The sequence below is a fragment of the Arvicanthis niloticus genome, chromosome 2 (genome assembly GCF_011762505.2).
Source record: "Arvicanthis niloticus isolate mArvNil1 chromosome 2, mArvNil1.pat.X, whole genome shotgun sequence".
Lineage (NCBI taxonomy): Eukaryota > Metazoa > Chordata > Mammalia > Rodentia > Muridae > Arvicanthis > Arvicanthis niloticus.
The window spans coordinates 38281875-38298545 of NC_047659.1; the positions used below are offsets into that span (position 1 = coordinate 38281875).

Sequence of the window (16671 nt, forward strand, 5' to 3'; positions counted from 1 at the left end):
AATGTGGAAATTTTAGCAATATATATTTATTAGTATCTTCAAGAAAATGATAAACTGTTCATAATTATGTTTATTTCCCATGTATTCATTTAATAGTTTTATTCGACAAATACATATTAGTGAAGACACAGGGAATTTAAACCAAGTATTCCTCCTCAAGTCTTCAAGTTAAATATTTTATGGCTTTTATTAGTTTTGTTTTTTTCTTCTTTAGTTTATTCTTTTCTCATATATTATATCCCAACTTTAATTTTCCCTCCCTCCTATCACCCTCCATCTCTTCCTCCCACATCCCCTCCTCCCTCAGACTCATCCCTTCCACTTCATCTCCTCAGAAAAGAGCAGGCCTTCCAGAAACATCAACTAAATATAGCATAACAAACTACAACAAGACCAGGAACATATTCTCACATCAAGGCTGAATGAGGCAATCCAGTCAGAAGTAAAAGGTCAAAGATTGCCCCTGCTCCCACTCTTAAGAATACCACAAGAACACAGAGCTACACAACTGTAACATATGTAGAGCACCTAGGTCAGATGCATACAGGCTCCCTGATCTCTTTGAGCCCACTTGAGTCCTGGTCAGTTGATTCTTTGGGTAGTGTTCTTGAAGTTTCCTTGATCTCTCTGGCTCCTCCAATCCTTCCTCTCCCTCCTCCACAGGACTCCCTGCGTTCAGACTAATATTTGGCTGTGAGATTCTCATCTGCTCTCATCAATTGCTGGATTAAATCTCTCTTATGATGGTTATGTTAGGCTCCAGTCCCAGCACATCCTGCAGGCAGTGTAAGTGGAAATTAACTATAAAGAAAGAAATAATCATGCTACAGTCAGCAGACCAAGAGAGACTAAGTAACAAGGAAGACTAAAGTGGGGACACAAGGATCTTTCTGGGAAGTGGAAATAAAAGGGATTTTGTGAGTGAACTGGGGGCAGGTGGGGATGGGAATAAGAGAGAGAGAGACAACTGGAATTGGGGGGCGTTTGGGGAGTGAGGTAGAAACCCAGTGCAATGGAAATTGCTGGAATCTACTAGGGTGACAGTAGCAAAGACTCCTAGTGATGGGGGATATGGAGACTGAATGGCCATCCTCTGTAACCAGACAAGGCCTCAAGTGGAGGGAGTGGGACACCAACCCAGCCACAATACCTCTGACCTCATTTGCTTTTGTTTTTGTGGGGGTTTTTGTTCATTTTAATTTAATTTTTTTTACTTACTTTACATCCTGCTCATTGTCCCCCTCCTGGTCACCCCTTCCCACAATACTTCTCCCATTCTCCTTCCCTTTTCTGAACATGTAGGGCCCACTGGGTATGTTCCCAACCCTGGCACTTCAAGTTTCTGTGAGGTTAGGCACTTCCTCTCCCAATAAGGCCAGACAAGACAGACCAGCTAGAAGAACATATCCCAGGTACAGGCAACAGCTTTAGGGATAGCCTCCCATGCCAGTTGTTCAGCACCCATATCATGGTCAAGCTGTGCATGTGCTATATATGAGCGAGGAGGCCTAAGTCCAGCCTGTGTATGTTTTTTGGTTGGTGGTTCCTACTCTAACAGCCCCAAGGGTCCAGATTAGTTGACTCTGCTGGTCTTTCCTGTGGTGTTCCTAACCTTTTTGTGGCCTGCAATCCTTCCTCCTATTCTTCCATCAGAATCCCCAAGCTCTATCCACTGTTTAACTGTGGGTATCTGTATCTGTGTGAATCAGTTGCTGAGTGGAGCCTATCAGAGGACATCACGCTCCTGTCTGCAAGCATAACAGAGTATCATTAATAGTATTGGGGACTGTGCTTGCCCATGGGATGGGTCTCAAGTTGGGCCAGTTATTGGTGGGCCATTCCCTCAGTCTTTGATCCCTTCCCTGTGCCTTCATTAGTTGTAGAAATGATACATTTTCATTGAAAGTTTTGTGGATCATTTGGTGTCTCTTTTGCTCCAATGGGGTTTTGCCTGGCTACGGGAGGTTGCCTCTTCAGATTCTACATCACCAAGCTAAGGTTACCCCCATTGACTCGTGGGTACCTCCCTTATCCCAGGTCTCTGTCTTGTCCTGGAGATGCCTCCTACCTCCTCACCCCTGTCAGTTGCAGATTTCCATTCATTCTCATGGACAACTAGCCATCTTTCCTGTTCTTCCCCACACCTGATCCTGAATTCTCCATTTTTGTCCCCAGCCCTTCTCCCTCCCAGTTCCCTCCCTCCACCTGCCCCTTACAACTATTTCATTCCCCTTCTAAGTAAGATCGAATCTTCGTCACTTGGGCCTTCCTTCTTGTTCAGCTTCCTTGGGTCTGTGGAGTGTAAGATGGTACCTGTATTTTATGGCTAACATCCACTTATAAGTGAGTACATACCATGCATGTTCTTTTGGGACTGGATTATTTCACTCAGGATGTTTTTGTTTTTGGAGAATCTTTTTGATCACATTCACCTTCACTTACCCAATTCCTCCTCCCAGATTTACCCCCTTTCTTACCCAAGCTTCTCTGTGGAGTTCCTTTCCTCTTCAAGTCCTTCAATCTTCCCCACCCCCCACCCCAACTCTTCAACAAGACTCCATTTAATCTTTGGCTGTGGGCCTTGTTTTCATTGGCTTCTGGGTGAAGCCTGTCAGAGGAATTTATGCTAGGCTCCTGGATGTAGGTATAACAGAGTATCATTAATAGTGTCAGAAATTTGTTCTTGCCCACGGGATGAGTCTCAACTTGGGTCAGCTCTTCCATCTCTGCATATAGGAGGGATTTGGAAGGAGGGAACTGGGTAAAAGAGAGGATCAGATGGGGAACTCAGGAAGAGGATCAAGTGTAGGGATAGCAGGCAAGAGAGAAGGAATAGGTTGTAGGCAGGGGCTAGCATCTCCCTCTTTTTTTCATATCAGTTTCTCAATTCTATCTCTATTAACCAATCCATGCATCTAATGTCACTTTGTTTAAGCCTTAATTATGTAATGATAAAGTTAAGTAACATTGTACTAACTTGTCTATTTTCCTTGTTTTATTTATTTAATGATTTGTCCATAGTGGAACTAGGACAATATAAAACTACAAGACTGGTTATACAGATGAACTTCGTTCCCCTAAGGCCAAAGTTCAAACTCTTGGGCAACCAAAGCTTCTCATGCTGCGCCCTTAACTTTGCACTTTAAAGTCTAAAACCATATTGTATTTATTGCTTCTCAATTCTGACTTCTCAGAATCATCTAGCCTTTAGTAGTACTTTACTGGAGAGACCCTTTCTGATCCCCAGATTAGGGAGGATACCCTGCCTTTGCTCCAATCCTTCTTTAATTCTTCCATCAAAACAAAAGAAACCCACTTAACATCTCCATTCATTTTATTTAACTATCTCCATGTCTGTGGAGTCAATTTTTTTTGTGGTGTTCAAGCTCCCTGGCACATATTTAGTATCTGATCAAACAAATGTTCACTATTTTCTACGTGTGAAAAATGAGCATACAAGGAAGTGCTTTATTGATGATAAGTCTCAAAAGATGAATGCATATTTGATTAAAAGGATAAGTAGTAGCCGAATGAACCACCCTTGTGTACCTATGCTGTTTTTCCTTAGGTGCACAGTCAAAATATTGAGTCCTTGTCTAAATTTGTGCTGTTGAAAATAGTAATTTCCTAAAAGAAGAGTATGGATCAAACTACTAAGAACCTAATATTCTCTTTCCTTATGGGGATAAGTGGAAAAATGAGTTAAGAATCTTTAATCAATTCATAACAATACAACAATATCCAAAGTCCACTATTCCTTTCTTTTTGCTTTACTTTTTAAATTTTTTTCTTTAATTGTTGATAGGTTATTTTTCTCACTTAGTATATTCTGATTACATTTTCCTCTCTCTCTCTATTCTTTCCAGTTCTCCTCATATCCCCTCCCCTCCAGATCCAGTTGTTTTCTGTCTCTCATTAGAAATCAGACTTCTAAGGAATAATAATAAAATAAAGGTCATGACAAAAGCTAATGCATTGGAGTTGGACAGAACAAACAGAAAGAAAAGAGCCCAAGAGAAGGCACAAGGATGAGAGACCCACCCATTCCAGTAGTCTGGAGTTTGTAAAATCACTGAATTAGAAACTGTAAAGTTATATGCAATGGACCTGGTGCAGACTGGTGCAGGCTCTGGGGGCTGCCTCAGGTTTTTTGAGTTTATATGAGCTTTCTTTGATCCTGTCGGCTTAGAGATCCTTGTTTTCTTGGTGTCCTTCATCCCTTCTTATGCCCTTTCTGCCTATTCCTCAGCAGCCTGAGCCCCGAGGAGAAGGATTTGATAGAAACATATCATTTAGGATCGAGTGTTCCAGAGTCTCGCACTTCTTGCATAACATCTGGTTATGGGTCTCTGCAGTTATTTCCATTTTATTTACTGTGGGTGTTTGGAGAGAACATGGCATGGCATAGATGTGAAGGGCAGAGGACAAGTTGCTGGGGGTTTCTCTCCTTCCACCTTATGGGCCCTGCAGATCAAACTCTGCTTTGTAGTGTTGGCAGCAACACTGAACTGTTTCACCTCCCCAGATTTCTTTTTCTTAAATGGTGTTTTAAATGGATTTGTTTTGACAGTTTCACAAATGTGTGCCACATATCTTGACCATGTCCACCTCTGCTTCTTCAGATCTCCCACAGTACATGTCCTGTTCATCTTTACACCTGTTGTTCCTCTGCCTCCAAGGCAAATTTATTAAGATTTATTGTGACTTGTCTGTCAATACATTTGTCTAAAGCACATTTGTGCATTATTTTAGCTATTGTGAAATTTCAGAAGTTTAATTCACATGTATATAAATAAAGTGTTGTAGCATCATTGATTCTGCCTGTACTGAATATGTGGGCTGTCCTAAGGTAAGGTTCTATACTCTGTATCCTAATTTGCTTAATTTGATGTTGGTTTTAGTCTCTGTGTTTTTTTTTTTTATCCTTATATACTGTTGCATCTCACGATGAAGATAAAAACACTTACAACTGTAATTCAGAGCCTTTTATTTCTAAGCTCCTGTACCAGTTGCAAGGTTTCCTAAGCAGCTGTGCAGTGGTGAACAAGGGCATTTTGAGTGTGTTGAGGAGGAGGGTACAATGGTATTTCATGCTGTTAATGCAATACCTTTTACTCAGTCTTCTTCCCTAAACAGCCATCCAGTTTTAGGACTTAATTATCATTTATTAACTTCTGCACATTTAACTCTTCATAAGAAGAATTACATGAATACATAGAAGATATTTTTAATTGGATAATTTTAATTTTTAATTATATTGTTCTCAGGTATAAATAATAAAGATTTCTGGAAGTAAATGTTAATAACATGTACATGTTTACATTAATCAAAATTATCTAATATTTCATGAATAGCAACTCTTCATTTTTAGATTTTTCTAAATCTGCTGCTTTGGTAAGAATTTTTCTCAAAAACGGAAGTACAAATTTATCTGTAAATCATTACGCTACAGATTTAGTTTTATATGGAGAATAAAAACCTGCCAAATACTTAAGACGATGTTTTAACACAGTATTTTCAACAGGCATATTGGGCACTTAATAAATAGAACACTGCTTATTTTAAAAACTACTGATAGGAAACGAAACGCTCATAGGATGTGGATCTGCGTAGCAGCAGCAGTGGGAACCTGAAGTCTGTGTCTGACTCGGATGGTGCAGAACCGCTCCAAGCAGTAAGCTGGCTGTTTCAGACAGCATTAACAGCATCAGCAGACACCACTGTGTCAGCATCTCTCAGTATGCAGTGTTGGTAACTGCACGGGGGAGATGATGAACAGTGCATGAGATCCAATATTTTGATGATGATTTAAATAGATCCTGATGAACAGATCAGCTATCTGATCTTTTCCTCGCTAGCCCTGTAGATGCCGAGAGACAGGGATGGCTGAGCTTACTTGTTTACTTATTTTCCTGTAAGACAGGAAATGTGTGATCTTTTAGGGATTTCTGGAAATAGAAAGGTCATGCAGCCTGGAACCTGTGAGCATTTCCAATCTCTAAATCAAGAGGTATGCACTTGGGAATTGTGATGATACTATTGGTATGTAATGTTGTTGCTTTGTCTAGATCATAGTCCTTTGGAAAATGTTAATCAACATAATTACTTGCTAACTCATTTTCATTTTGATATTTGAACAGGTGATAATTATGGTAATGGGTAAAATATGAGTTAAGAAGGGTTTGCGAGTATGTATGAGTTTGTTTTTACTTAGAGATGGGGATTAAAGGAGGATAATACTTTGTGTGATTAGAAACAATGTTTATGGCTCTTTAAATTTCTTTCTAGATTAATCCTGATTAGATCTAGATTTACTTGAAATGATAAAAATAACAAATGAATTGAACTGAAAATAATACTTGATCATCATCTGCCTATAGATATGTAATGCAATATGGTTGTTATCTGAGATTTAATCACAGTAATCAGTGTGTCAGCACTGTGCTGTGAACCACACAGCCATGGAAGTTTGGTGAGTGGAAGCATGCGTGTCCAGGGTGTAAGCTAAATCATGAAATCTATATTTCATTCTGGGACATCTTTCAAAGCCATTTAAAAATAATTTCTCAGATACTGTGATGCTCTTGGAGCTTTTAACATACACTTCTGCTAAGGCATTAATCACATCTGAAAGCTGATTGCAAATTTGTTTTACATAAAGGAGGCTTGTGACTTCTAAGTGTCTTGAAGATTTTTTGACCCAGAGAGATTTGACATTTGCTTACTTTCATTTTAAAGCTGAAAGATTTTACTCCACTAAACAATAACTTGTAGAAAATCTGTAAAACATTGTATTTATATATTTGCTTTGGATTGAAACTCTATTTCTCTCTCTCTCTCTCTTTCTCTCTCTCTCTCTCTCTCTCTCTCTCTCTCTCTCTCTCTCTCTCTCTCTGTGCATATAAATGAATCCTCTCAAGTTTAAATTCATTTAACTTTTCTTTAGGGTATGCTTTCCTCAGACTTGTGTTCTCAACATAACAAAATTATGTGGTTAACCTTCAGATTTTTAAAGAAAGAACTGCATTTAATTTATTTTAATGACATATCCTTCTGAGTCAGTTGTAGAGAACTATCAAATGTTTGGTAAGTTTGTTATCAAAAGAAGATGAATGTTAAAACACCTCTCAAGAGGACAGTGTTGTCTTCACAGGTCTGTAGCATGACTATGACTTGCTTAACTTCTCATGAGTGTGAAAAATGTGGTATTAAGAATGAATACATTTGACAAAGCCTGAAACAGTGAATAAATTCAGTTATGAGCTGTTTCTCTTTTTTAATTAAAAACACATTGAAAACATTCTTCCTACTGATATTGGATGTAATTTATATGTTATTTTGGCTACTTAGCAGCTTACATTCTTATTAGTTGGGAAGACTGCCATATTCTTAAGCTTGATTAATTTTGGAAGATTTGAATATACCTTTTAGTGGCTACAAAACCTGTTTAATCTGTTAGAATTTATTTCCAGTATTTGCATGCATTAGTTACTAGGAGTACATTCTGTTTCTTGGCATGGCTTCAGGATTACTCTGGGCCTTGGTTTTACAGCATTTTGCTATATTTTTACTGTATTTTTGGCCTTTTAGAAGAACCAAACCATAAAGTATTTGGTCATGTTCTTTAGTAACACTTAAATATCATTAATTTTACTATATAAAAAAGTCTGAGAATTGTTATTACTGTTGCAAATCAAAAAAATATCTCTGCTGCTATGTCAAAATATATTGCACCGAAAAGTAAAAACCAGAGTGCTGCAGACATTTAAATGGAATGTCAACCATTCTCCCTGTTTAGCAAGATGGTTTTGAACTTTGAACAGCAACGTTCATTGCTAATCTCCTTAGGAGCAAGAGATCATCTTTTTACAGTATCTGCACTATTTTACAATGCGTGTCATACATCATAAAATTTTCTAAAGATAAGTTGTTCATAAATAATTGTTTGTGTAATTCTTTAATTCAGAGAATATTATGAGATCATCTGTAGGATATTGTATTTAGCAAAATAGAAAAGCTGTTTATTGCTGTCAAGGCATAAATGAGAAAATGCATAGACATTAATGTAGACATTTTGGGATGACTCTTCAAAAGTGGTTTGTTACAATTTAACTCTAGTGTGAGCTACATATTACTGTTCTTTCCTCCCACATACATTTCATAATATTAGAGAAATAAAAGGTAGACTTACAGCTAGATTAGTAAATATGCAGAGTACAATTTTATTGGTAAACAAAAAGACTGAGAATTCAAGGCCAGATTGAGCTATACAGAAAGATGCTATATCAAAAAATATTCCATATTTATAAGCCAACATAAATTGGTTTTAAGGTGTGTTCAACCCAGTTCCTGTCAGGCAACTAAGGCAGAAACCCAGAGACTCATGTTTAAATTAGAGATATAGCTGTAATTCCAGGTGAGGTAGGAATAATTCAATTTGTATGTGACGTATGGAAGAGAGTTATTAATTTTGAGGTTAAACATTTGAAATAAGAAGCAGCAAGTGTAGGGGAATATGGCTGTAACTAGATGATCTGAGCTGTACTCGGAACAAAAAGTATGTGAGTGCACACATCAGATTGAGAATTCTAAGAGTTTTAACATTTTGAGACTGGGTCTCCCTGTATAGGGCAGTCCCCAGATTAGTTGAAAAATTGTTGCTCTTTTGACCTGGTCTCCCAATTGCTGGAATCACATATGTCCACCACTTCACCTGCCTGAAAATATGGAGATCTCATGAAAAACACTGGAGAATTGGTCACCTTAGGCTCTGAGGAAGGGGACTGGGAGAAGCTATAACAGAAACAGGTGTTCGCTTTTGACTGATGGACAGTAGGTGTTACTCTGTTCTGTTTTATATCAACGTGCTTGCTGAAAATAACAGAGAGTTGGGTAGAACATAGAACAGATGTAAATCCTCTATTTTCCACTCCCAAACTGGGCATTTTGCCCAGTAGTGTCTCCAAAGTGCTTGATAACTTGTATTAAAACCTTCAATTAAAGCAATACAGGCTGAGTTACAAATTGATTGTGGTTTGTAATAGCTGAGCTAATGTAAGACGCCATATATACTCTGGTTAAATATATATCTAGTTGGCCATACTCTGGTGGTTCAAACTTGGCTATATTATAAACCAATGTATGATCACTAGTCTTTTTTTTTTTACTTGTAACTAAGGGAAGGTATTCCTCAAAGTATTGTGAGTATTAAACGAGTTTATGTGCATAAAGCAGTTGTGATAGTTTGTGGCATGTAATGTGAAAATTAGTAATACTCTTTAGTATTTGGCAAGTTGATTTTGTTTCTTCATATTCCTAGCATATATTCACTGTACATGATAATGGTTTTGAGTATGGCATTTTAATGCATGTATAGCATGGATGGGATTAGTTTAGATGTTTGTTAATGGATGAACTGATGGGCAAAATGTGGTGTATCTATAAACAGTGTTGATTTACTCAGCCCTAAAGAACAAAGTCAGGTCATTTCAATGAAAATTGATGGAGCTGGAGATGATCACGTTATGAGAAATAAGCCAGACTAAGGGATAATTGTTGAACACCGTTTTCTTATAAATCCATATTTAAATAAATATGTGTAGGTGTAGATGTTGAGGAAGGAGAGTGGTCTACAGAGAGGAGATGCACAGTAAAAGGTAGGAGGCAGAAAGAATATGATATACTTGAGCAATTCACAATATCCTAGCTCAGCTGTAGCCTATCAGAGTAAATGAAACCATCCATCACAGGAGAGGCTTCTTAGAACCATAGAGTAAAGTGCATAGAACCATACAGTCTTGAGCGTTAAATTATGATTTTCAAACTAAGAACAGATTATTTTTACCTGATCTCCTCATTTCTGGGGGAAAACGAAATAAAGAACAGAAGAGCAGCTCCTGTGTTTTGAAGTCATTTTAAGAACTCTGGCCCTTTTGAGACTCTGGGAATGAAAATTAAATTCCTGAGTAGATTTAGTAGTTAGTTGACCCAGTAGGGGGGCAGAAACAAAATGAAGGATTTTAATAAAATTCTTTATCAAAATTGCCCATGAGAGCATTACTCAGTCTCCCTACAAGCACTCAGAAGTTCCAGATTTCATATCCTAAAAGACCTCCTGCTTGTCCCCAATGTAGCTCTGTTTTATTGGCAGTAATCTGATTTAGCCTTGGCTTTGTTTTTGACATTTCCTAACCAAGGGCAATGTAGTGAGATCATTTAGTACAGTGACTACTCATGTCACTGTGACAAATATTTGGATAAACAGAACTTTGTTTTAGACACATTTGATATAATAATTATTATTCTAATCATGGAAGCCACTGGCTATCTTAGCTTGGCTTTTGTATGCTTAGAAATAATAAAATAATCCATCTAATCACCTCTAAGTTTAATATTACCTCACACATCAGAGGTTTTTAGGTTGCCCAAGAATAACAGGAAAGATAAATAAAAATCCTTTATCAATTCATTTGTGCATCACAGCTTGGAGTAACTTTGGTATTATACATAAGAAAGTGTCTTCTGTATTGAAGAGTTAAAATCTAATACTCTTTTAAATATAGCTTCTATACCAAGTATGGCAGAAGTAAAAGTTTCTTTGGAGGTTGGAGAGATGGCACAGTAGGTAAACTTATCTGCGTTAGAATCCAAATCTGATCTACAGAACCCATAGGAAATAAAAGGTAAAACCTGCTTGTAATCTTAGTGTGAGTATAAAACCAGAAGAAGGTGAGCCTTTAATTTTATTTGGAAAACAATAGCAAACATACAATTAAAGACTTTAAGAAATTCCTTTGAGTTGTTCTTATTCCTTGTGATTTAATATTGCTTGGGAAAGAGACAAGGTAGGGACTAGACAAGATAGAGGTCTAGACACTTCCAGTACTTGTTTTACGATTATAGACTTATTTCTGGAAGAAAACTTGTGCTTTTAGTAGCTACTCAGACTTTTTTTTTCATGAATTACAAATGATTACACCTAATGATGATGTCAGCCATTGGAGATTCCCCTGTTATGAATCTTATGTTTAGTTCTATACTCCATTTTTTATTGGGTTGTTTGGTTTTTGGGAGGTTATCTTCTTTAGTTCTTTATATATTTTGGATATTAGCCCTCTGCTTCTTCTTATTGAAACATTTTAAATATTTTAATAAAGAATATGCAAATATCCTATGAATACTTTCTTTATCTTCATTTTTCTCTATTTTTTCTTGTTCATATGTATATTTCATTCTTGATATCACCTAGATGTATCAGTAAGATACCAGACATCAGGCTAAAACCATGATCCTTTACTGTAGATTTTGCACATGTAGAACACGCAAAACTTGATCTTGTTAGGTGGAATACATCTATAATCTTTTATTTTAAGGGCAAGTACATTTGTATGAATGTTGAGATTATTTGGTGCAATTACAAAGCATTTGTACATGTAAATAATTTGGTTCTCCTCATGAACACAAGAAAATTTAACTTTACTTGCTACAAAATGAAATAGTGTTCAGTACACTTTCCTCCACGTATGTTCCTAGCTGTGTTGTCTCTGTGCTGTCTTAGCACCACTCCTCCTCACATGGAACGAGTTCATCAGACAATACTCACCCCCTCTACCAATCTAGCACGTAATTTTCTGAAAACGATTCTAAGGAATTAGTAAACAAATCAGAAAAATCAATTGGAAATATGCTCTGCTGCTATGATCTTCTTAAAGGGTTTTAAGCTGCCTTTAATACTTTATTAAAGGGGAATAGTAGATATTTTGATGTTTTTCTCTTAGGATCCTTTGCCTTTGCCATCTCAAATTAAAGTTCATAGAAGTAGTTATCTCTGATGATCTATATAAAAGGAATTATAATATCACTGATGATATAATTCTCAAAGTACATTTAAATGTTTTTGCCTTTCAACTTAAATTAATCGATAAAACATAAAATTTTAAGTGTTAATGAGTTACTATGTAATATGTGATACACATAGATTGGGTGTTTCATCTGCAGCTCATTTCTTTCATATTAGTCCCCTTGTTAAGCTAGAAAATGAAGCAACCTGTCACCCAACCCCCAAGGCTGCGTAGTAGGAGCTTCTTCACTTGATAGTCCCTTCATTTTCAGAATATCTCTGACATACATCAGCTCTCCTGATCTTCTCTCCAGATCTCAGAAAAACGGAGTCACTGTTTTGATGTTCCTACTTAGACATTTGGACTAATTAGACATTCCATACTTAGCCTGCAACTTCCTCATTCAGATACATCAAGTTAGAATTTAGTAGACTGTCCCTTTGATCCCTTTTAGAGCACCTTGATCAAGCAGCCTGCATCCTAGGTCTCAGTAAATCAGACCACTTGTTACTGCTTTGATTTTGTTGTCGTTATGCTAAACATACCTGCTTTGTCTTTGGCTATTAAGTTCTGTCATATGTGTCCCAATTTCCTCACAGCCTTTAAGGTTTCCAGCTCAGGGATAACAACAGCTTATTGGACTCAGTTCAAGATTGCTTTTTCAACTAAAGAAAGTTCTTACATATGTTTGATGTTTCAAAGTTGTTGGGTAGATAGAAAGAAAAGGTTCTTCTCTTTTACAACGCACTCACTGTTTTTTTTTTTTTAAGATTTTTTTCCATTTTAAATAGTCATGTATTGCAGTTGACTTAGAACTAGGTCTCAGAAGCTTCATTCTTTTGAGCATTTTCCTATTATGTTCAGTGTCTTTTTAAAATCAATTTTTGTATATATTCTTGAGCAGATAGAAGTTGGAAATAGTTTCATTGTATTCAGTATTTTGTATTCTTTTTCATCCTATCTGGTCAAATTGATTATCTTAAATACTTTATACATTATTTTGCTGATACCAAATTATTTAGTATGATTTGAGTATGTGTACAATGTTCATATATGTAGCATCTATCCAGTAATTCTAGAATGGAAAATATATATGGAAACTAAATGAAGACTTAATCACATGATAATAATTTATATTCCTGCTCAGTAAGGTGTCTCACACTGAAGCAAAGTAATTATAGAGTTTTCATTTATCTAATGATTGTCTACTAATTGCTTTCAAGGGACTAGATCAATTTTAATAGAAGTGGAATTAATTCACTCTGCCATAACATGTGTGATGTCAATATTAATGATTTTCATATTTCGTTGTAAAATGTGATCCTGTTAATAGGAGTTCTTTATCAGGGACTAAAATGAGTGTTACTAAATTCACAAGATTTGTTTTAATCTTTTCATCTCCCTAACAAATAATGCCAATAGGAATGTATGACCTTGTCAATGTTAAATCAAAAAACTTACTACTCTGAATATATGACCAAATTTACTTTAGCTTCTTTTTATCCAACAATTGCTAATCTGTCAGACTAAATATCTAAATAGTGGATAATGTTAAGGCTTTCTTTTTGAAATTAAGAGGCTATGCTTACTTACATTTGTTTAATTTTATTTCTTCTCATGCTATAGAGAAATGATGAAGAGGCTGTTGTGGATAGAGGTGGAACACGTTCTATTCTCAAGACACATTTTGAGAAAGAAGATTTAGAAGGTGGGTAATTATTTTGGTGGGATAGTTGATAAATTACCATGAGTATTTCAAAGAGAGTTGTAAATTTTTTAACTGTGGAGAACTGAAAGTGTTGATATGAAAGTGATGACGCTGTGCTGCTGTAGCATAGATGTGATTGTTCTGGTACAATCTAGAATGCCAATAGGCAGACCTACAAATGGTGAGCTATATTTGCTCACACACATATTTGTTCAGTTCATTTAATATTCCAGAGAATATTGGTGGCATATTTTCAATAATCCCTGTTTTAAGGAATTACAATTAATTAGAGACTGAAAAGAAAAAAAGTAGATATACAATATCTGTGATATGTTAGGAAAAGAAGAGCTGGTTATCAGAGTAGGCTGTCCCTGGAAGACAAAGACAGCTGGTATTCTATTCAGGTATCAAAGAAACTCCATTTCTGTGTCTTCTCTTCAATGAGAAGGACTGCTAATCCAGTGGCTGAGATAGTACAGTCTACTGTTTAATTATACACATACTAACAGCAGACTACAGTTGGTTGAAATGCCAAGTCTGTCCCTTCATTAGCATAGGGCCTTTAGTTGACTTTCTGCATCTTAATTCTCTCAATTGTTAGCACACAAAAAGCAATGTAGGTATCATGATAATTTTTAGAAAACCAGGATACAATATTTCAAAATATGTAGGAGTAAAATAATCATTGGTTACAATAGCACAATTTAATATTCATGCAGAATTAACTTTTGTGTTTTTGATTAGGAATTTTGTTCATCTCTTTTTTCTAGCTTTTCTTTTTTTATTCATTTTTATTGAACATTTTATTTACATTTCAGATGCCATCCCCTTTCCTCATTTCCCCTCCATAGAAAACCCCCATTCCATGCCCCCCTCTCCTTTTTGCTTTTGTACAATTTTTTTAAATGTTAACCAAAGGTTTTTATAAATTTGGTAATGTTCAGTATCAATCAGAAATGTAACTTAATACCCAACCTAGATATATCAACCATCCTTGACTGGCAGAGACATGTGAACATCCGCCTCCATGTCTGTCCCCCCTCTCTCTTTCTCTCTCTCATCACCTAGCTCCTCCTCTCCTTCTCCTCCTCCTCTCCTTATTCCTCCTCTTCTCCTTACTCCTCCTCTTCCTCCCCATACTCCTCCCACCTTAGCTCCTCCTACATATCACCCTTCCTGTTAAAATAAAACTTTTCTCTCAAAATACTGTTCATTTCTTAAATATGAGTTATACACAATGTTTTTGTCATTTGAATGTAGGGCAAAACCTAGATGGTCTTAAGTATAGGTAAACAGAACTAATTATTCATTGTGTGAAGAAACAGAATGTTTCAACTTAAGCATTGAAAGATAAGCTTTTAAATCATAATTAGTTTAATAGTGTTTGAATATTAATTTTAGTTGCAATGATTTCATAGCATGATAGTTGATACAACATTTGGAAACCACTTTTATCAACACAGATATTGTTTATAATATACATTGCTGTAATAGGTATTTTGTATGGTGCACAAAAAATAATATCCAGGTCCAAGAAGATCACACTTGTTGGATGAGCCTAGTGATTTGCTATACCACACATATTTTATTATATAAATTATAAATAAAAAACCTTAAAAATTAAAGTTGTAATGTTTTATATATAATAATTTTTCTTAGGTTTGTGCAATAACATATTACATTTTTTACCTTAGCATTCTTTGTTTATTCAACATTAATCATGTAAAGAGCATGTGCAGAAATGTTTTTAGTCTTAAAAATAAGGCTTATCTCTCACAACCCATGTTGTTTGGGGCATAATTACATTAATCAGTTTGATTTTAAGTATAGCCAGAACCAAGCAGAACAGGAAAACTTAGATGAAAAATGGACTTTACAACTTAAAGCAAGACAATATAAAATTTCAATTCTTAAATAACAATAAATTACTAAATAACATTGAATTGTCATACTTCCATGAGAGAAATCATTTTAAATTCCCTATGACAAAGGACAAAGCACAGAGAGCTGAGGATTGTTTTTAAAAATCCCGCTCTAAAGATCTCAGGTGTCTGTCTTTCTGAGTCCTCGTGCTATGCATCTCATCACTGAACAAATCCAATTCTACCAACAGAAGCTCCCTGGATATCCCATGTTGATGTCTAGGGAAACTGCATCTCCTAAAGTACACTTAAAAAAAGTTAAAACGAGAAAGCTCAAGTGTGTGATGACAGGCTATTTAATCTTTCCTACTGACATTGTTTTTGTTGTTGATCTTGTTTCCTATCTCGAGGTTGAAACAAAATGAAACCATCAGTTCAGAATGTTGAATTGTTCTTCCCTCATCTTGCTGTTAATATGGGCAAGAGGAGTTAAGTTTATAAAATTAGAAAAGAAAGAGCTTGTATGGGCAGGGCATTAGATAGGTATCCTATTTCTTTTTATCTCCTGTAAAATGCACTAATAGTCAGGTAGAGGTTGGAGAGGGAGGTAGAGACATCCATTCCAAGGGAATATGACAGCAGAACCCAATTAGATTTTTTTCTTTAATTATTAGTGCTATACATATACATTCATATACATATATAAATAAAACCTGCCAAATCCCTTTTGTGTTGCTCCTATGTGTATATTTTTAGGGCTAACCACTTGCTATTAGTTGATAACTTAGGGGACTTATTCCTGGGGAAAAATAACTTTCCTTTCAGTAGCCATTTACTACCTGTGGCTTTTCATCCAGGGGTGGGGCTATGGAGTTCATTATTCACTGGCTGTACTTTTCTTCATATCCTGATTAGGCTGCCATATCGTTGTGATTTCATGGGTGTAGATTTTCTGTCTTATACTGAAGACATAGTCTCTCAGCAGTGCCCTGGCCCTCTGGCTTCTACAGTTTTTCTGCCCCCTCTTCTCTGAGGTTCCCTCAGACTTTTAGTGTAGCCAGCCACTAGACATGGTGAGATCCCAATAGGCCACCATACTCTCTCTCTCTTCCTCTCCTTCATTATGGTCTTTCTAGTCTTCTGGAAGCTTCCCTCAAACAGCCCTCTCTTCTCAGCCCATTGTCCTTCCTTTGGGACTCTGACCAGCTAGATTTTAAGAAGTCAATTTTATTCAGTCAGTAGCAACCTGAGAAAATTTAAC

The 16671-nt window shown here is 36.2% G+C and overlaps 1 protein-coding gene across 10 annotated transcripts in view; it reads left to right on the forward strand.

The window, feature by feature from the left end:
- The window catches only part of Slc4a10 (solute carrier family 4 member 10), a 261097-nt gene that overhangs the window by 93013 nt on the left and 151413 nt on the right, over nt 1-16671 (forward strand). For 5 of the 10 annotated variants that reach the window (XM_034496620.2, XM_034496615.2, XM_034496613.2 and 2 more), the window contains exons 1-2: nt 5661-6010; nt 13467-13548. In XM_034496620.2, coding sequence (XP_034352511.1) covers nt 5927-6010; nt 13467-13548 — 166 coding nt within the window. In that variant the 5' untranslated portion in view covers nt 5661-5926. The other 5 variants (XM_034496614.2, XM_034496622.2, XM_034496618.2 and 2 more) reach the window with 3 other exon arrangements.